At 41.6% G+C, this 15,112-nt stretch overlaps 3 protein-coding genes across 4 annotated transcripts; 2 read left to right on the top strand and 1 right to left on the bottom strand.

Annotated features, from left to right (window-relative positions):
- Positions 1 to 4,124: 4,124 nt before the first annotated feature.
- Positions 4,125 to 4,723, top strand: LOC149989239 (regulator of nonsense transcripts UPF3-like). Its single transcript, XM_090250314.1, has 2 exons — positions 4,125 to 4,287; positions 4,411 to 4,723. The coding sequence occupies exons 1-2, from the start codon at positions 4,125 to 4,127 to the stop codon at positions 4,440 to 4,442; spliced, it is 195 nt and encodes a 64-aa protein (XP_090106440.1). The 3' UTR covers positions 4,443 to 4,723.
- Positions 4,724 to 6,581: 1,858 nt separating this feature from the next.
- Positions 6,582 to 9,965, top strand: LOC112282396 (polyphenol oxidase I, chloroplastic). The gene is made up of 3 exons (XM_090250312.1): positions 6,582 to 6,864; positions 7,066 to 7,626; positions 8,472 to 9,965. Exons 2-3 carry the CDS (start codon positions 7,178 to 7,180, stop codon positions 9,742 to 9,744), a joined length of 1,722 nt encoding a protein of 573 aa, XP_090106438.1. The 5' UTR covers positions 6,582 to 6,864; positions 7,066 to 7,177; the 3' UTR covers positions 9,745 to 9,965.
- Positions 9,956 to 13,517, bottom strand: LOC112282397 (uncharacterized). 2 transcript variants are annotated; one of them, XM_024519932.3, is made up of 3 exons: positions 12,639 to 13,517; positions 11,784 to 12,102; positions 9,956 to 11,493 (listed from the first exon to the last, which is right to left on the bottom strand). In XM_024519932.3, exons 2-3 carry the CDS (start codon positions 11,965 to 11,967, stop codon positions 10,580 to 10,582), a joined length of 1,098 nt encoding a protein of 365 aa, XP_024375700.1. In that variant the 5' UTR covers positions 11,968 to 12,102; positions 12,639 to 13,517; the 3' UTR covers positions 9,956 to 10,579. The 2 variants fall into 2 exon arrangements, with proteins under 2 accessions (XP_024375700.1, XP_024375699.1); XM_024519931.3 differs by having other exon boundaries at positions 12,861 to 13,517.
- Between the last annotated feature and the right edge of the window lie 1,595 nt (positions 13,518 to 15,112).

Here is a 15,112-nt window from a genome sequence, read left to right as displayed (position 1 = left end):
TTTTTGGTTAAGGTTTTGGTGCAAATTTTGTGTCATTTGGGGTTTTTATGAAGAAGTTATAGGCGCTCAAAGTTAAGGTATTAGTTTTAGACCTACTGTCATTCTTTTGGGCATAACGCACGCGTACAGATGGCAATTGAGGATCGGCGACTGCGACTGAAGAGAGCACTTTTGCGGCTATACTTTTTACATACTGCTTACTGGATTCTAAGTTGAAATAAAGGAGTTATTGGATTTTGAAGTCAGCACATGCAATCTAAGGGTAGTAAGTAAACCGATTTACTAGTGTTTTTCTCTTGAGCTATATCTTGAGCAATTTGACAAAGTTTTGGCTCAAAATTTCAAGGAATGTGTAATTTCATGTTAGTAAACTTTGTGCATAAGTTTTATGACATTTGGAGTTCGGGTTTTTGAGATATAAGGAAAATAGTTTTTTGGGTGCTTGTAAACTAGGGTTTGGAGTGTCTGCTAGGGTTTCTTATATGCCAAAAGATCGGGAGTGAATTTGCAGTTGGTTTTTTTTTGTGGTAAAATTTAAGGATAAATTCTACCTATATTGTAAATTTGAAATAAATTGAACGGTTAGATTAATAGTTATGATTTTCTAAAGTTTGGGGTGAGAAAACCCTTTGCGGGAAAAATATGTTTTGAAGGGATTTTGTTATATTTGGAATTTTATACAAAAATAAAGGAGTTTTGGAAGCCAAGAAAAGAATCATATAAAGGTTTAAGATACATTCTCTACAACTAGATACCCATTGTATTCCCACATATCAAATCATGCCATACGACAACGTGGCGACGTTCTATAGAACCTCCAATATGTGTTGACTTTGTAGGACACATGCCTTGACTTATAAGGCAAGTTTTTCTACATGTGGGCCACAAAGTTAGCTTGATCTTCAAGCTAACAACATGTGTGGCACATGGCTAACTTATTGACCACGTTTCTAATCCAAAAAGTCAATTAAAGACACCTATGAAGTCAAAGCAGTGTCTATGAAGCATCTAGGAAGCTTCTATATCAAATACTATAGAATTAACTTATTTTTACCTACTTTTACCTACTTTTACTTACTTCTACATAGTTGTATATGTAATTATGAGTATGTCCGTGACACCTTCACTTGAAGCCATATCTAAAAAAAACGTATATCAAAGAAAATTAAGAATATATAAAATAGTGCTCTCAAAATCAAGATAAAGAAGTTGTTGCTTTAAAAAATCAGATTACCTTTTTTATGAGTAAACTAGTGATTTTATTGTTTAATCAGTTTCATTTCTTACAAAAACACTTCTAATCTGAGAAATATCCTCTTATCACTGTAAGAAGACTTGTTAAGAAATGTAGCATACTAAAACATAATATTAGTGTACCAATGATATAACTTAGTAAAAAAATTTAATATTAGTATTCTAAAATATCATTTTAAGATTTTTCACAACTTCCAAAATGATGAATACACTTAACAACAAGTGAGAAAAAAATTACATCAACAACTAGATGTAAAAGAGAATTTAGAAGATATCAAATCTTAACATCAATAATAACTATAAGATCTATTCTTCACAACAAGAAAGACTTCAAAGAACTTCAAACTTCACAATTAAAGGTGAGTGGACTTATAACCTATTAAAAAAAAAAAGAATTTTAAAATGACAGCATACAGCATCAACAAGGTTGCACACAAAAAGAGAATAGAGTAAGATAACTCTCATTTCTATTACTCATTACTTATAAAATGGTGGTTGTTGTCCTAATGGGCAACTTCCATCTTTTGATAAATACATCCATTCAATATTTTAATAGATATAATATTAATTTTTTTTATGATTAATATAAAAAAATCTAAAATGAGAGAAAATATATAGGATGAATATATATATATATATATATATATATATATTTAAAATTATTTCTATTATAAATATATATTATTATAAATTTATATATATTCAATTTTATTTTTAATAATAAAAAAAATATATTATTTCATAAAGATAAAGATAGAATTTTTTATGTAATATAATTTTATGTAAAGAATAATAATTAATATAATATATAATATAATTTTAAATTATAAAAATAGCTTTCTTAAAATTTTATTTTTTATAATATTTGATTATCAATATTACTTTTAAATAATATTTTATGAATAAATTTATTTATTTATATTAATTAGGCATATTATATATATATAGCATATCTATAATATTCATACATATGGTATAAAATTTTTTTTATTTATTTAATATTATTTTATGTTTTAGATTAATTTTTATAATATTATAAATTATAATTTTTTATCAATAGATTCTTTCACTATCACAATATATGTATGATAAATGGTAAATGGATTCTATTTTGTTTAATTATTATAATTCAATTCTTATTTAATACTATTAATAATTTAAAAGATAAAATTATAAAAAAACATATGATAATAAAAGTACATAAAAATAAAACGTAAATTAAAAATACATAATTTTATTTATTATTATATTAAATATTACATGATTGCATATTGTAGCTATGAATAAATATCACTCATTATTTGCATACAAGAAATATCTTTTTCATATTACAATATTTGATAATAGAGGCAGTCTTATAAATTTTTTAAATTAAATTTTCTTAATAAAGTATAAAAAATCATTACATTTTTATTTTAATATCATTTACATAATTTATCTCTACTCAATTCAATTTCAAGTGTACATGGCAATTTCATTTGCAATTGATTAAATAAGATTGCATTAAATATTGATGTTATTTACAAGCAATGGAATGTCTATACTTTAATTATCATGGTGGATTGAATGGAGATTAACAGTAGTTACATTCAATGTTAAAATAAACAATATAACTTCAAATGATTATAAATTAAAGGTAAATGAAGAGATCCTACATATATACTCAATTTTATAAATTCATTGTGTTAATTTAGTGTATAATTACGATAAATTACTTATTAGGTATTATAAACATACAATTAGTTCTAATATATATTCAAATAAAAATGCTCCATAGAAATTAATGAAAAATTTAGATATAATATTGTAAATAGAAATAAATAAATAAAAGAGAAAAATAAATGTTTTAGATGAAAAAATTTAAGATAATGTAAGTAACGATTTGTTTTCCATCCAATCTTATCTTATATCCAATCTTGATTTTATATATATATATATATATATATATATAAATTTGTAAACATATATATTTTCTCATCCATAAAAATTCAACAATTTTTTTTACAAGTACATTGTTTTTTTCAAAGGTATTTAATTTAAGAAGTTGCAAAGCATCTACTTTTAAGTAGATTTTTGAAATAAATTAAGTATATTTTTTCATTTGTTGTGTTTTTGCAGTTACATACAACAGCAGCTATTGCTTATGTTCAAAAGTAAGTCTTCGAAAGCTCAATGCATCGCAATGAGTAGGACGGTCTCACTTAATCAAGCTGCGAAGTAATGAAGCAAAGCAAGCAAAATTGCAGGATCCACCGTGAAGAATGCCGTGGTGACTGTGACAAGCAACCATGAATATTGGAGTCATTGCCGGTTTGAATCTTCTGCGTATCATAAACGAGCCCCATCACTGCTACGGATGCTCACAGTTAAGGACAAGAAGGTAACATCTGTGAGTGAGAAGGATGTGTTGATATTCAACCCTAAAAGTGGTACCTTTGACGTAAGGAACTTTGAGATGAAGGCCATTGCGGAAGACACTCACTTGGGAAGGGAGGATATGACAACAGAATGAGCAATCACTTTGTGCAGGAGTTCAAGCGTGAGTACAAGAAGACTGCTGCAGAGAGGGGGGCAGAGGACGCATTTTGAGTAGTAGTACAGGTCTGCAGAAATTTCTGTATGCCGTTCTATCTCTTCTTTGCGCTCATCTCATGCTACTTCTAGATTCCGTGCGTGTGGTATCGTGGTGTTGCTAGAATGTTCAGTCCTGAAGACTGAGAGAGCGTTGTTGCACTAGCCTTTCATCAAGTTGAAGTTAGAGCTTGGTGGCTGGAAATTGAACAACTCGTCGACGGTGGCCCTCTCTCGAAGCTTAACCTTGGTTTGGTTGTGAGCTTTTTCTTGGGGAGGGGGGAGGTTCCTCTATAGCAATGACAGGGGACAGGGAGAAGGATGTAGGGGAAGGTATCATATATAAAGATCCAGACTATTTGGCATTTATGCAGCAGCTCGCTAAACCAGCGGAATACTTGCCAAGAGTTGAGATCCAACTCGAACGCAGAGAGGCTGAGAAGGCTGCCTCCATAGTTGCTGGTACGAGTAAGGATGTCGTGGTAGTGACCCCTTTGACGGATTTAGTGCGATCGCTTAGAGCTGCAAAATTTACATCTCAGAGGAGTATGTCATCAAATTCAGAGTTGTCTGCTCGTTCTGCAGGTGTATCAGCAATACAGTCTTACTTCACATAAGCGCGCGTTTGAGAAAGGACGGTCTGTATCGAGATTATAAGTAAGTGACAATGCGTCTACCAACAAAGAGTCTGCTAATCATGCTCCTACTCCTCGTGATGAGCTGCAGCGGAAAGAAAGAGAGACTCTGATTGAACGGAAGAGGAAAGAAGCAGGTGAAAGGAAAGAGGAGAAGTGGGTGTGCGAGTCCATTGCAGCTGCTATCAGAGCGAATTCTGGCAGCCACCGAGGCAAATCTAGAAAGGAGAAGTCAATCCATTAGAATAAGGACTTATCCAAGGCGCTATCTGAGAAAAGAACGTTGCAAATCGTGTCGGTTATTGGGGAACCTGGAACAAGGACACATACAGCTGGGCAAGGTTTCCGCTGCGAATGGGTCAGGCGAATACATATAATGGGAAAGTACTCAAGCGGGAGTACAAACAGAAACAATCGCTCGTTGCGAGTGACTAGGACAAGGAATCAGTAGTTGGGTCAAGACAAGCGGCTCCGGCTGCCAATGGAGATGCTGGTGTGTCGGGAAACAATCTGTGGCATAGGTCGTCTAGGTTCGCTACAATAACAGGAAGCATAGTCGGTGATTGCTAACCGTGCAACACCTCCTGGAAAGTCCAGTTCCTGGGGCAAACAGAACTAAAGGCAAGAGCCCGATGGGAGGATCTCTTCGCTTGATACCTTATTACGAGGCGGTTCTTCACCAAGGGCAGGTTCAAATCAACCACCACAACGTAAAGCGGGTGACATGCAGGTGGGGAGAGTGGGCAAACGACCTCCAAGTCCTCGGGCAATACGGTTGGCTGGAAAAGACCATATCATTTCCTTTATGGTGTCTACGGAGGCAGAGGGTCAAGCAGGCAACGGGGAGGAGTGGTCTGTGAAGCAAGTTGCGAGTGATGGAGTTGCTGCGATGCAGTCGTCGTTAGAAAACAGTGGACGACGAAATGTCTCCCTAGAAGTCTAAGAATAGAGATGTAGTTGAGAAAGCAAAAAAACCAGAATCGCAATGAGGAGCTTTTGATGGAGGGAGCTGGGAGCGATGGCGGATCAGCCACGGCCGTTAGGGTTTACCGAGCGTACTCTACGCTCCTCATCTGATTAACAAATAATTTGCAATTCTTAGTTAGTGTGAACCAAAATCCAAAATTTGCAATTTAATTTAGGTCAAACAACAGAAGAGTCAAAGTACTAATTTGGAAAGTAGTTTGTGATACAATCAATTCAAGTAGAACGTTGAAATAAACAACAATAATAATTCTCTTCCCAACCAGTGGCCATGGTGGTTACTTATATTACTTTGATTAATTGCTAGCATTAAATTATCTTTCTATTAAAACCCACTTACTTTCCTTACCTAATGTACTCTAATTCAAACTTCAAAATATTTGGTTCATGTGTGGATCAAGTATCTCTAACCAACCTTCTGCTGCCCAAACCCTATTGGTCCAAGTCTCCCTATTCTGTTAGTTCTTCCAAACCTCCCTTAATTAACAAAATTGATTCACAGGTATCATCACAACTTTACCACCACCGAAGAGTAAGAAGCAATTGATTACCATCCAAGATGCTGATACCTCTACTATCTTTTCAGAATTGTCAAAGTATAATATTGACTACAAAAAAAATAAACAGAACCAAAGTCTTCACCCAAATGTCATCGCCACTGGATGCTCACACCAGTGCAGCAAAGCTCGTGGTTAGGCTGCCATGGTTTAGGGTGCATGCAGTGAGCCCCATCACGACTGGGCTGCAGTGGAGGGAGGAGCCATGGAGGATGGATGTGCAAGGAGCTTGGGTGAATGATCGTCCAAAGTTATGGTGCAGTTGCCCATCTGAAACCTCTTGCGCCACAAACTAATTGCTCTTGCGTAGAAGCTCCAGTTAGATAAGGATCCAGCTCTGTGTACTCGACGCTTGCGCACACTCAGCGGAGCTCAGAAAGGTGCTCTTGGTATAAACTTTTGAGTTTGAAGCCGAGCTGATCCCCTTACTGATTCATTGCATACGGAATAACATTGGCCATATCTCACAGGGAGGATAGGCGACCTTTGTTTTTTTATATGAATGAAAGAAAACTTTTGAATTGAAAGAAAGGAATTAATAAAGGTGCTGAAAGTGGGTTGCAGCAGCCGAGTGACACTTGATGGGGTGCCCGAGATGTGAAGCTTGAATGACGTTTTGGTACCATCGCAGTAGTTGCAGATCTTTCCAGATGTGACACAAAGAGAGAGGACTCTGATTTCCAACGCTTTTGCAGTTAAGAAACATCACACCGGTTGGGGACTTAACGTCATTATCGAGTCCGTGAACTTGTTCATTGGAATTTGACGTCGTTTGCAGGTCGAGGAATGGAGAAGAGGTTGTACCTTTCTGTACACTACGACCAGACAATCCTTTGTCGGTGAAAGTTATGTGAATTTGAAATGTAAGCTTTCGTTCCAAAGTGGCAGAATCACATTTAGATATTTCGTGATCCATTCGAGCGATATTATTGCCGCTCCAATTGCAGTGTAGAAATGTGCTTTTCCTTAGGCTCAGCCGAGCGTTGATCATGCCACTCTCTTCTATCTACACGTCCTCCATCCATATGTTGCACTTATCTGAGAATCCGTATCTGAGTCCCCAGAAACGGTTTGATCTTCCTTGAGGAACTAGCATCAACTGAGACGAGGTGCTGCTTTTCAAGTTGGTCACTGTCACGGAAGCGCAAACTGGACTTAGTTTCTCAAGCTGTGAGGATGGGGAGTCCAGGCAGGTCCGCGCTTGAGGGTGCCCTGGGGACCTGGATCTTGTACACGGCACTATGTGTGAACTTCGGAAGCGTTAGTGGGTTACCCAACATGGGGCCCGACATGTACACTTGCAAGAAACACGCAGTGGTGCCACCCTACAGCACAGTGGTTTCATGCTGCCCGCCGCTACCCACGCGCCCCATCAAAGACTTTAAGTTTGAAGATCAAACGCTGCCGATGCGAGTGCGTCGACCTGCGCACAAGGTGGATGCTGCGTACATTGAGAAGTACAACAGAGCTTACAGGCTAATGAGGGCACTGCCACAGGATGATCCGAGAAGTTTTCATCAGCAATCCAACATCCACTGCGCCTACTGTGGGTTCGGTTTCAAGCAACTGGGGATAAATGTGACTTTGGAGATGCATGGCACGTGGTTGACATTTCCCTTCCACAGGTATTTCAATTTATCTCAAATCTGTGTGCTGCTAATTACTAACTTCGGACTGTAGAGTGCAAGGCTTCAGTGTAACGCATTAGTTTTAAGCCAAGATTCATTTCAATTTAAAATAGTCCACTAAATCCCTTCGTTCATATTACATATCACTAGAAGGCTTGAAACATTTTTGCCGCAAGGCAAAAACGTGGTATTATAGCAATTCATGTCATATCTTCACCACATTTTGCTTATAAATTCTGTAAGATTGTAGCATAAGCAATGCCATTACCACAAGGCGGAAGTCTTTTAGGTTCTGTAGCCTGAATCCGTCGCTTACTACGGTGGTATAGACAAAGGGGTGAGCAGGCAGCTGAGCTTTAGGATGTACCCCAGTAGCCTCCCAAGCAAGAGCACCCTCACTTTCTTACACCGACATCGGATAGAGCATAGTGAAGATCTGGAAACAGCATTATGAAGGAAGGAATTACGAACGAAGCATTCTTTTGGTTTCATAATTTACTTTCCGAAATTCTAATCTGAATACAATCCATGGGCAATGCGGACATCAAGTTTTCTAACATCCAGTGCTCTTAAGCAAAGTTTCATTCCTTTTGTAAATGAGGTTCCAGGTTTTCGACTCAATTCCACATATTCATTTGCAACCAGAAGCGAGCAAAGAGAAACCAGTTGTAGTTATAGAGATAGGAATTCGTCACTTCTCTCATGATTTCCCCACCACGTACATGATTTAGAAACTGTACACTGTGATGATACGTGCAAAAACTTGGATGGAGATTTGGTGTGCGAGTGGAGCACGGACTTGTATTGGCTAACTGGAAATCAACATTGACGAGCTCTCGCAGGTGGTACATATACTTCCACGAGAGGATCCTGGCGAGCCTTCTGAACGACAGTTCCTTCGCTCTCCCCTTCTGGAACTGGGACAGTATGATGGAACCCGAACGGCCCTCACAGATCCCTGAGTACTTCTACACCATGCCCGCGCTCGTGGATCCTCTTCGAAACCCTAGGCATAGAACTCCTGCAGTTCCAGATCTCTCAACGGACTTAACAGGAAGGTCACCCATGGATATCAAGAACGCGACCCTAGAGGAAGTAATCGAATCGAACAACAACTTGTTATACCAAACCGTCGTCAGCGGTGCCACATTGCCATCCCTTTTCTTAGGAAAGCCTCTTCGGGGAGGTGTCGAGAAAACTAGTTTAGGCGCAAGTGCGTTTGAGGTTGGACCTCATGGAGCTATCCATGGCTGGGTGGGAGACCCTGCACAACCTAATGGCGAGGATATGGTGCATCTTTACTCTGCTGCAAGGGATCCGATCTTTTACGCGCACCATGCAAATTGCGACAGGATGTGGTGTGATTGGAAGAACTTACCAGGAGGCAAGCGCACGGGATTCGAGGACGATCCGGATTGGATGGAATCGCAGCTTCTGTTTTACGATGAGAATGCAGACTTGATTCGAGTGAAGATTAAGGACTCTTTGGACATTGTGAAGTTGCGGTATACTTACGAGGAGGTTGACAATCCATGGGCGCACCATGATTCTCTCAGGTTCAAGAAACACGGGAAAAGCTTGTCTTCCTCTGTTGCAGCAACAGGGTTGTCCTCCATCATTCTAAAACAAAATGTCGACAAACCAGTCACGAAATGCGGGGAGAGAACACGGGACATTTCCTTTACGAACAACGCCTTCCATGTTTACATACCTCTCGGATCTGTGAACGCGGCTACGAAGAGAAGAGGTTTATTCGGTCTATTCCAGTCTAGCTCAGTTGTAGTGGAGGAGATTCTGATCCTTGAGAATATTCAATCTCCAACGGGAAAGAAAATCAGTTTCAAGATCTTCATGGACATAGACGCAGACGACACGACCTCCACTGCAGACTTAAGCTTCGTTGCAATTTACAACAATTTGCCACTTCGATCTATCGATGAAGAACAGAAGCAAGACAAGGTCACGTTTTCCATCGCCATGGGAATGAAGCTGAGGAGCCTTGAGCTTCGGAAGCGGACATGCATCCCCATCAGTCTTGTGCCAGTTCCGGGGACAAATGGTAATGCTCATATGATCAGTGTTAGCAATATTTATATAAAATCAGTCATACCTTAGTTTTGGTGAGGATAGGAGTGACATTTTGTAAGAATCGATACACTAACCTCTCTTGTTAGTGGTCTCGAATTGCGATCTTCAGGCAGAATGGATGTTAACTCTCACTCCACATCTTGCTAGGCGTCCTTACATGTCTGTACCCGCAGATATCAAATGTTTCGAAATCGCATTGACAACCTTTATATATTCAAATGCAACACCCACAACAAAATTATATTCCAGACTGTCATATTATTCAAATTCAGCAGTGTCAACGATGGATTACTTCAGGGTCGAACATGATTATCCTGAATGTAACCAAGGTAAGGTAAACATTAAAGTTCTCCTTATCATTCGTTTCTTCCGAGGTAAAGGAAAAATATCTCACTTGTGATGATATCGTCCTTTCGTCCTAAATTGTCTCTTCTGATTCTATTCTACGAACTCCCGCAAACTAACCCCTACTCTAACCAAAACCTCCCCTTCTGTCAGCCCACTTGCACATGCCATGAGTCTTCGAAAGATCAAAGATCATCTATTCAAAATTTGAAACTGCAAATCTGAAGATACTGTTCATTGAGGACCATAACCATGCTGCTTCTCTTACTTGAATAGCTTTGGATAATGAGATATGATTCAACGACCTTATCATCGGCATTATATATCTTTACGACACGCAGCTGTGGTAAAAATCGTTGTCCATGTGTTTTCTGCATCTTCTATCTGTGAGATACCCGACAAAGAGCCTTGAAAAATCTTTGAACCAAGGTGAAATGATCCAGTGCACGCAGAAGGTATATGCTCCAGCAAAGCATCATATGCGATGCCTCTACACCACTCTAAGACGGTGCAAATTTTACTGCATCAGGGGCAGAAGCGTACGAAAGGTTGGTGGCATAAGACTCATTTCTAATGCCCAGTTGCACGGTTTCGGTGGTTCATGAACAGAACTGTCTAGACTTGTGACAGATCCTTCAGACTTCACGGAGTCACAAGGGCTAGATTGCCTCTTGTTCCCCACCGTCTTCTCACCCTTTACTCCTTTCACTTTCAAAGTCAGATCTAGCTCAAGCTGTTCGGCTCCATTGCCTGGCACTGGCAGCTCCTCGCACGCTCTTTCACCTGAGAGGAAATTCGCCTCCGGACTTGCTTGCACTCGACCTTTGACCCTCCGGGGGGTCACGTACTCCCCTCGCATGTGTGTACCTCTCTGCTTCAACTCATTAGACTTGTGCCCAAGACCATCTCTCTGAAATTCTCCAGCAGAGTGGAGCGGGTTCCAGTTATCACACTGCCCATCGTTTCGCCAAGTGGAGTTGGTTTCCATGTTTTGAGCAACGACTGCTTCCGAGTGCCAGCTACCGCTATTCATCTTGTCATGGCAACTTATTAAGCGTTCGTTGGACACCGCATAGTTATCTTCAGGCAATCCGATTCCAAGGCTGACGGTATGTTGATCAAGAGAATTCTCAGCGGGTGCGTTTGAGGATAAAGTAATTTGAATTGGATCGTCGACTTTACCAGCTGCAGGGGTAGCGAAATTCCCAGGCATAGCCAAGGCTGGGAAGCAGGGCGCTGCGAAACTCAAGTTTGCAGATGTATAAGAGGGCAGAGATGAGGGAGATGAAGGGCGAAGAGTGCCGCCTTTGAGGACGGTATCCACAGCCGCTTGGCAGATTTGCCAATTCCCACTCCAGAGAAGGCCCACTGCGCCGAACACCGGATTCACCGTCCGTCCACAGGCCTCGTAGAGCAGAGACTGAAATAACGCTGCGCAACAAGAAATAATATAATAATCAGCATTTTTAAACATTACTACAACGGAAACTACGGCCACTTCCAAATCATCTCATGAAGACGCAGCAATTGCAAACAATTCATGCCGAGGTTCTACGTGATCAAACATCATTGAAGTATACTGTAACAATTACATTAATAACAAGAGAAGAAGGAAGAGAAAGGGCATGTGCATCCTTCCAAGCAAGTAGGTTCAGTTGTAACTTCACAAGTAATTAATCTCATGCAGTGATTTGAGAGTTGCGACAGGGATTGATGCATACCAGAGCGTTGGTTTTCTGGTACGGCGCTAATAAAGCCCATGAGTCCTGCGCGACCAAAGAACTTCGCCACGAACACAGTGGCATGTCCTTGGGCTTCCGAGGTCTCAATCCATTGAAGACAAGGACGTAGGATGCAATTGTCGCTGCACCCTTTGCGGAGCACACGGCAACCGTTGCAACTCATTTTGAAAAACGTTTATCGTCCTATGTTCCTCGCCTTCCTCCTGCGCCCTTTACTCGACGAGAAGTTCCTCTCGTATGGAAACTCAATATGATCGTTACCTCAGACAGCTAAACCACGCGGTAGCCCGTCTCCTCTCTACACAACAGGACATCAATGCCGGTTAGATACTGTTGAACAAGCAGTCAGCACCAGTTGATGATAGATTGTGTGAGATATAGTTGTGTGCAACACAAGCTTAGAGCTCACAATATCAGGTAGCGAGATGGTGCTCGCGATCCTAAAGAACATCTCTGTATATTCAAAACCAGAGCTCAACTATGAAATGAAGGCCCTTAGACTCGGATAGAAACACAGAAGCCCTACCAAATAGAACAGAATATCTGCATTAATACTTCGCACACGGTAGATATTTGCTGCGCAAGCGTTCAGTGTGCGACTCGACAAAAGAATTCATGACCGCAAAATCACTTCGGAGCGTAGATTTTCAGATATGGCTCTGACGTCTACTGTAAAGACAACTATCTAGCACGGGATCAAACGAATGTTGGCTGAACTGGAAGCTGCACAGGACCGAAAAGGCAGCCTACACAAAATGTTGCTACGCTGTTCAGAGCTAACTAACACGAGATACCATTCCAGGGCAAAGCAAGTCTGAGTACAATCTCGCCAACCTGTTGAAGAAATGATTTGTGGCTTCCGTACTATGTTTCAAACCTCAGCCTACGTTATCGAAGCAGACAAGAACCGTGGCCCTGCAGCGTGTTTAAGAATGTGACATCCAATTTCATGGAAGGCATTGCACGCCGCACTGTTCAACCTACACCGACCACCTTCACCAGTAACTCGAACAAACAAGAGTAAGATTATCCTGGAGCTGTAACTGGTTCCCTCACCTTCTATCCCTATGTCGAGGGCGTCTTGGTTGGCTGGCAAGTCTATGCTGCTTCGTGTGCAGACACATACCAATGGTGTTGCGATATTCCACTTCAACTTGAGTGAGGATCCAGCAAACTCATTCGCAACGTCGGCTCTATAACGCCAAGAAATTCGAAACCCGCCTATAATTCAAACCCTGGATCCAGCTCTCGACAGTCACCTCGGCCTCTCAGCCGCTTCCTCTCTTTTCTCTTCCTCTTCTCTGGTTCTGCTCTCCGATGTCTTTACACACTTCCACACCTCCGCACCTCCACTGTCAACAATACAATGAATTACCTCCCTTGAGTTTTACAGCTCACGAGTCATCACTCAATGCTCGATTCTCCTCCGTCTCCCGTTCGCGAATCCGGCTGGACTCCTAATCACAAATGACCTCCAAAATCTCGCCACAATCCCTCAAAAACTTCCTGATTCTATCACATGTTCCCGAACACGAAATTCGATCTTCAATGACGACATACATTCACTTCCACCAACGAACCAATCCAAGCGTCTCTCGGAGGTTCAGATCAATAGCAGTCCGAATATTCCCCCCTGGACGTGAAACAGCGCGGTCCAGAAAACCCATCAAGTACTCCGAACAAACAGAATAATAGACTATGCCAAGACTCACTGCGGCAACATTGGCGTCACAAAAGCACAAAGCATAGTATCTATAGGGGAAGAGCTCTAATGACGAGATGATTGGGCGGAGTTGGCCCACAGGGTCCCAAAATTGGTGGGTATCCTAATCCCCCGGTCGCCGTCCGCTGCCCCTTCGGATTCCTCCTCCTGACCGCTCCCACCCTTGAGGGCATTTGATTGCTAACTTGCCCCCTACTGCTTGGGCTGGTAAATCGCGGCGCTATCGTCGGTTCCGCTAATTGCCGCGGCGACTTCGCGACCCCAAGTTACTTTTCACCTGGCATTGTGAACTGTCACACATATGTCTAGTGTCTTCCAATTCACCGCTCACTCGACATTTCGTTTCTCTACACTTTGGGATTTAGAATGAATCGCTGAGGTCAGTTTCTGCTTCTCCGGGGCGTGACGTCGCTAGCCAGGACGACGTTGTCTGCACCCACAGCTCCACCGAACTTCACTGTGTTTCCACTACAACCACAATTTCTTTTCGGTGGTTTTTTCGTGCGGCCCAAACAAGCTGGAGTAGCACTCGATCGACGAAACTTACCACAACTTACTGGGGCCAAGTTGACCAAATTGAGGCATAGATAACAATCTGCCTTATTCTGCACCTAGAGCTTATTCAGGATCGAACCTATTCCTCATGGCCGTAAAGCTTTAACCCTAACCGCAAAAACTCCGATGCATAGGTGTGTTTTCTCTTTTAACAGCGGGTAGTTAACCGTGGGCTCCGTCACAGTGGCCCCACTGTCGAACATACTGTTCTTTTGTATGCATCTGTTCATTCAGAGACATCGGCAAGGGCATGCGAGACAGATTTCACGCATCAGGCTTTCTAAAAAGCAGAATGAAGCGAGGGAGCGAGTCTCGACAAGTTCTGACAATGCCGCTGGGTGGGCTTCCCATCCATGGGTGATTGTGGACTCGATTCTCTCGATCTCTCGCGCAGCTGCTGACAAGCGATCATTCGGTTTTTGTAAACTTCTAGAGAAGCAACTCCACAAATGCCTTGCGGGGCACTCAACCTGGCAATTCTAGCCCCCTCCCTTCCTCCCCCCCCCCCCCTCCATCGGTGACAAAGGCCACAACTTCGAACACAGTTTAGAAAAACCGCTCGATCGAACAGGAACACTTTCCAAGACCTCTATTCATAGCACAGCTGTCACCAACCTCGTGCCACGCCCCTCCCTTCCTCCCCCCCCCCCCCCTCCATCGGTGACAAAGGCCACAACTTCGAACACAGTTTAGAAAAACCGCTCGATCGAACAGGAACACTTTCCAAGACCTCTATTCATAGCACAGCTGTCACCAACCTCGTGCCACGCCCCTCCCTTCCTCCCCCCCCCCCCCCCCCTCCATCGGTGACAAAGGCCACAACTTCGAACACAGTTTAGAAAAACCGCTCGATCGAACAGGAACACTTTCCAAGACCTCTATTCATAGCACAGCTGTCACCAACCTCGTGCCACGTAGGATCGCTTACGTGGCACACCTTGACCCCCTCCCCTTGCTCATGTCGCAGCCAAAGCTTTTGGACTAAATTGAAACACCTAGAAACTTCTACTGTTCAAGAATATGGGGATGT

This window comes from Physcomitrium patens, chromosome 5 (genome assembly GCF_059467195.1).
Source record: "Physcomitrium patens ecotype Gransden chromosome 5, ASM5946719v1, whole genome shotgun sequence".
NCBI lineage: Eukaryota > Viridiplantae > Streptophyta > Bryopsida > Funariales > Funariaceae > Physcomitrium > Physcomitrium patens.
Note: the sequence above shows the minus strand (reverse complement) of the source record. Positions and strands in the feature narration are given on the sequence as shown.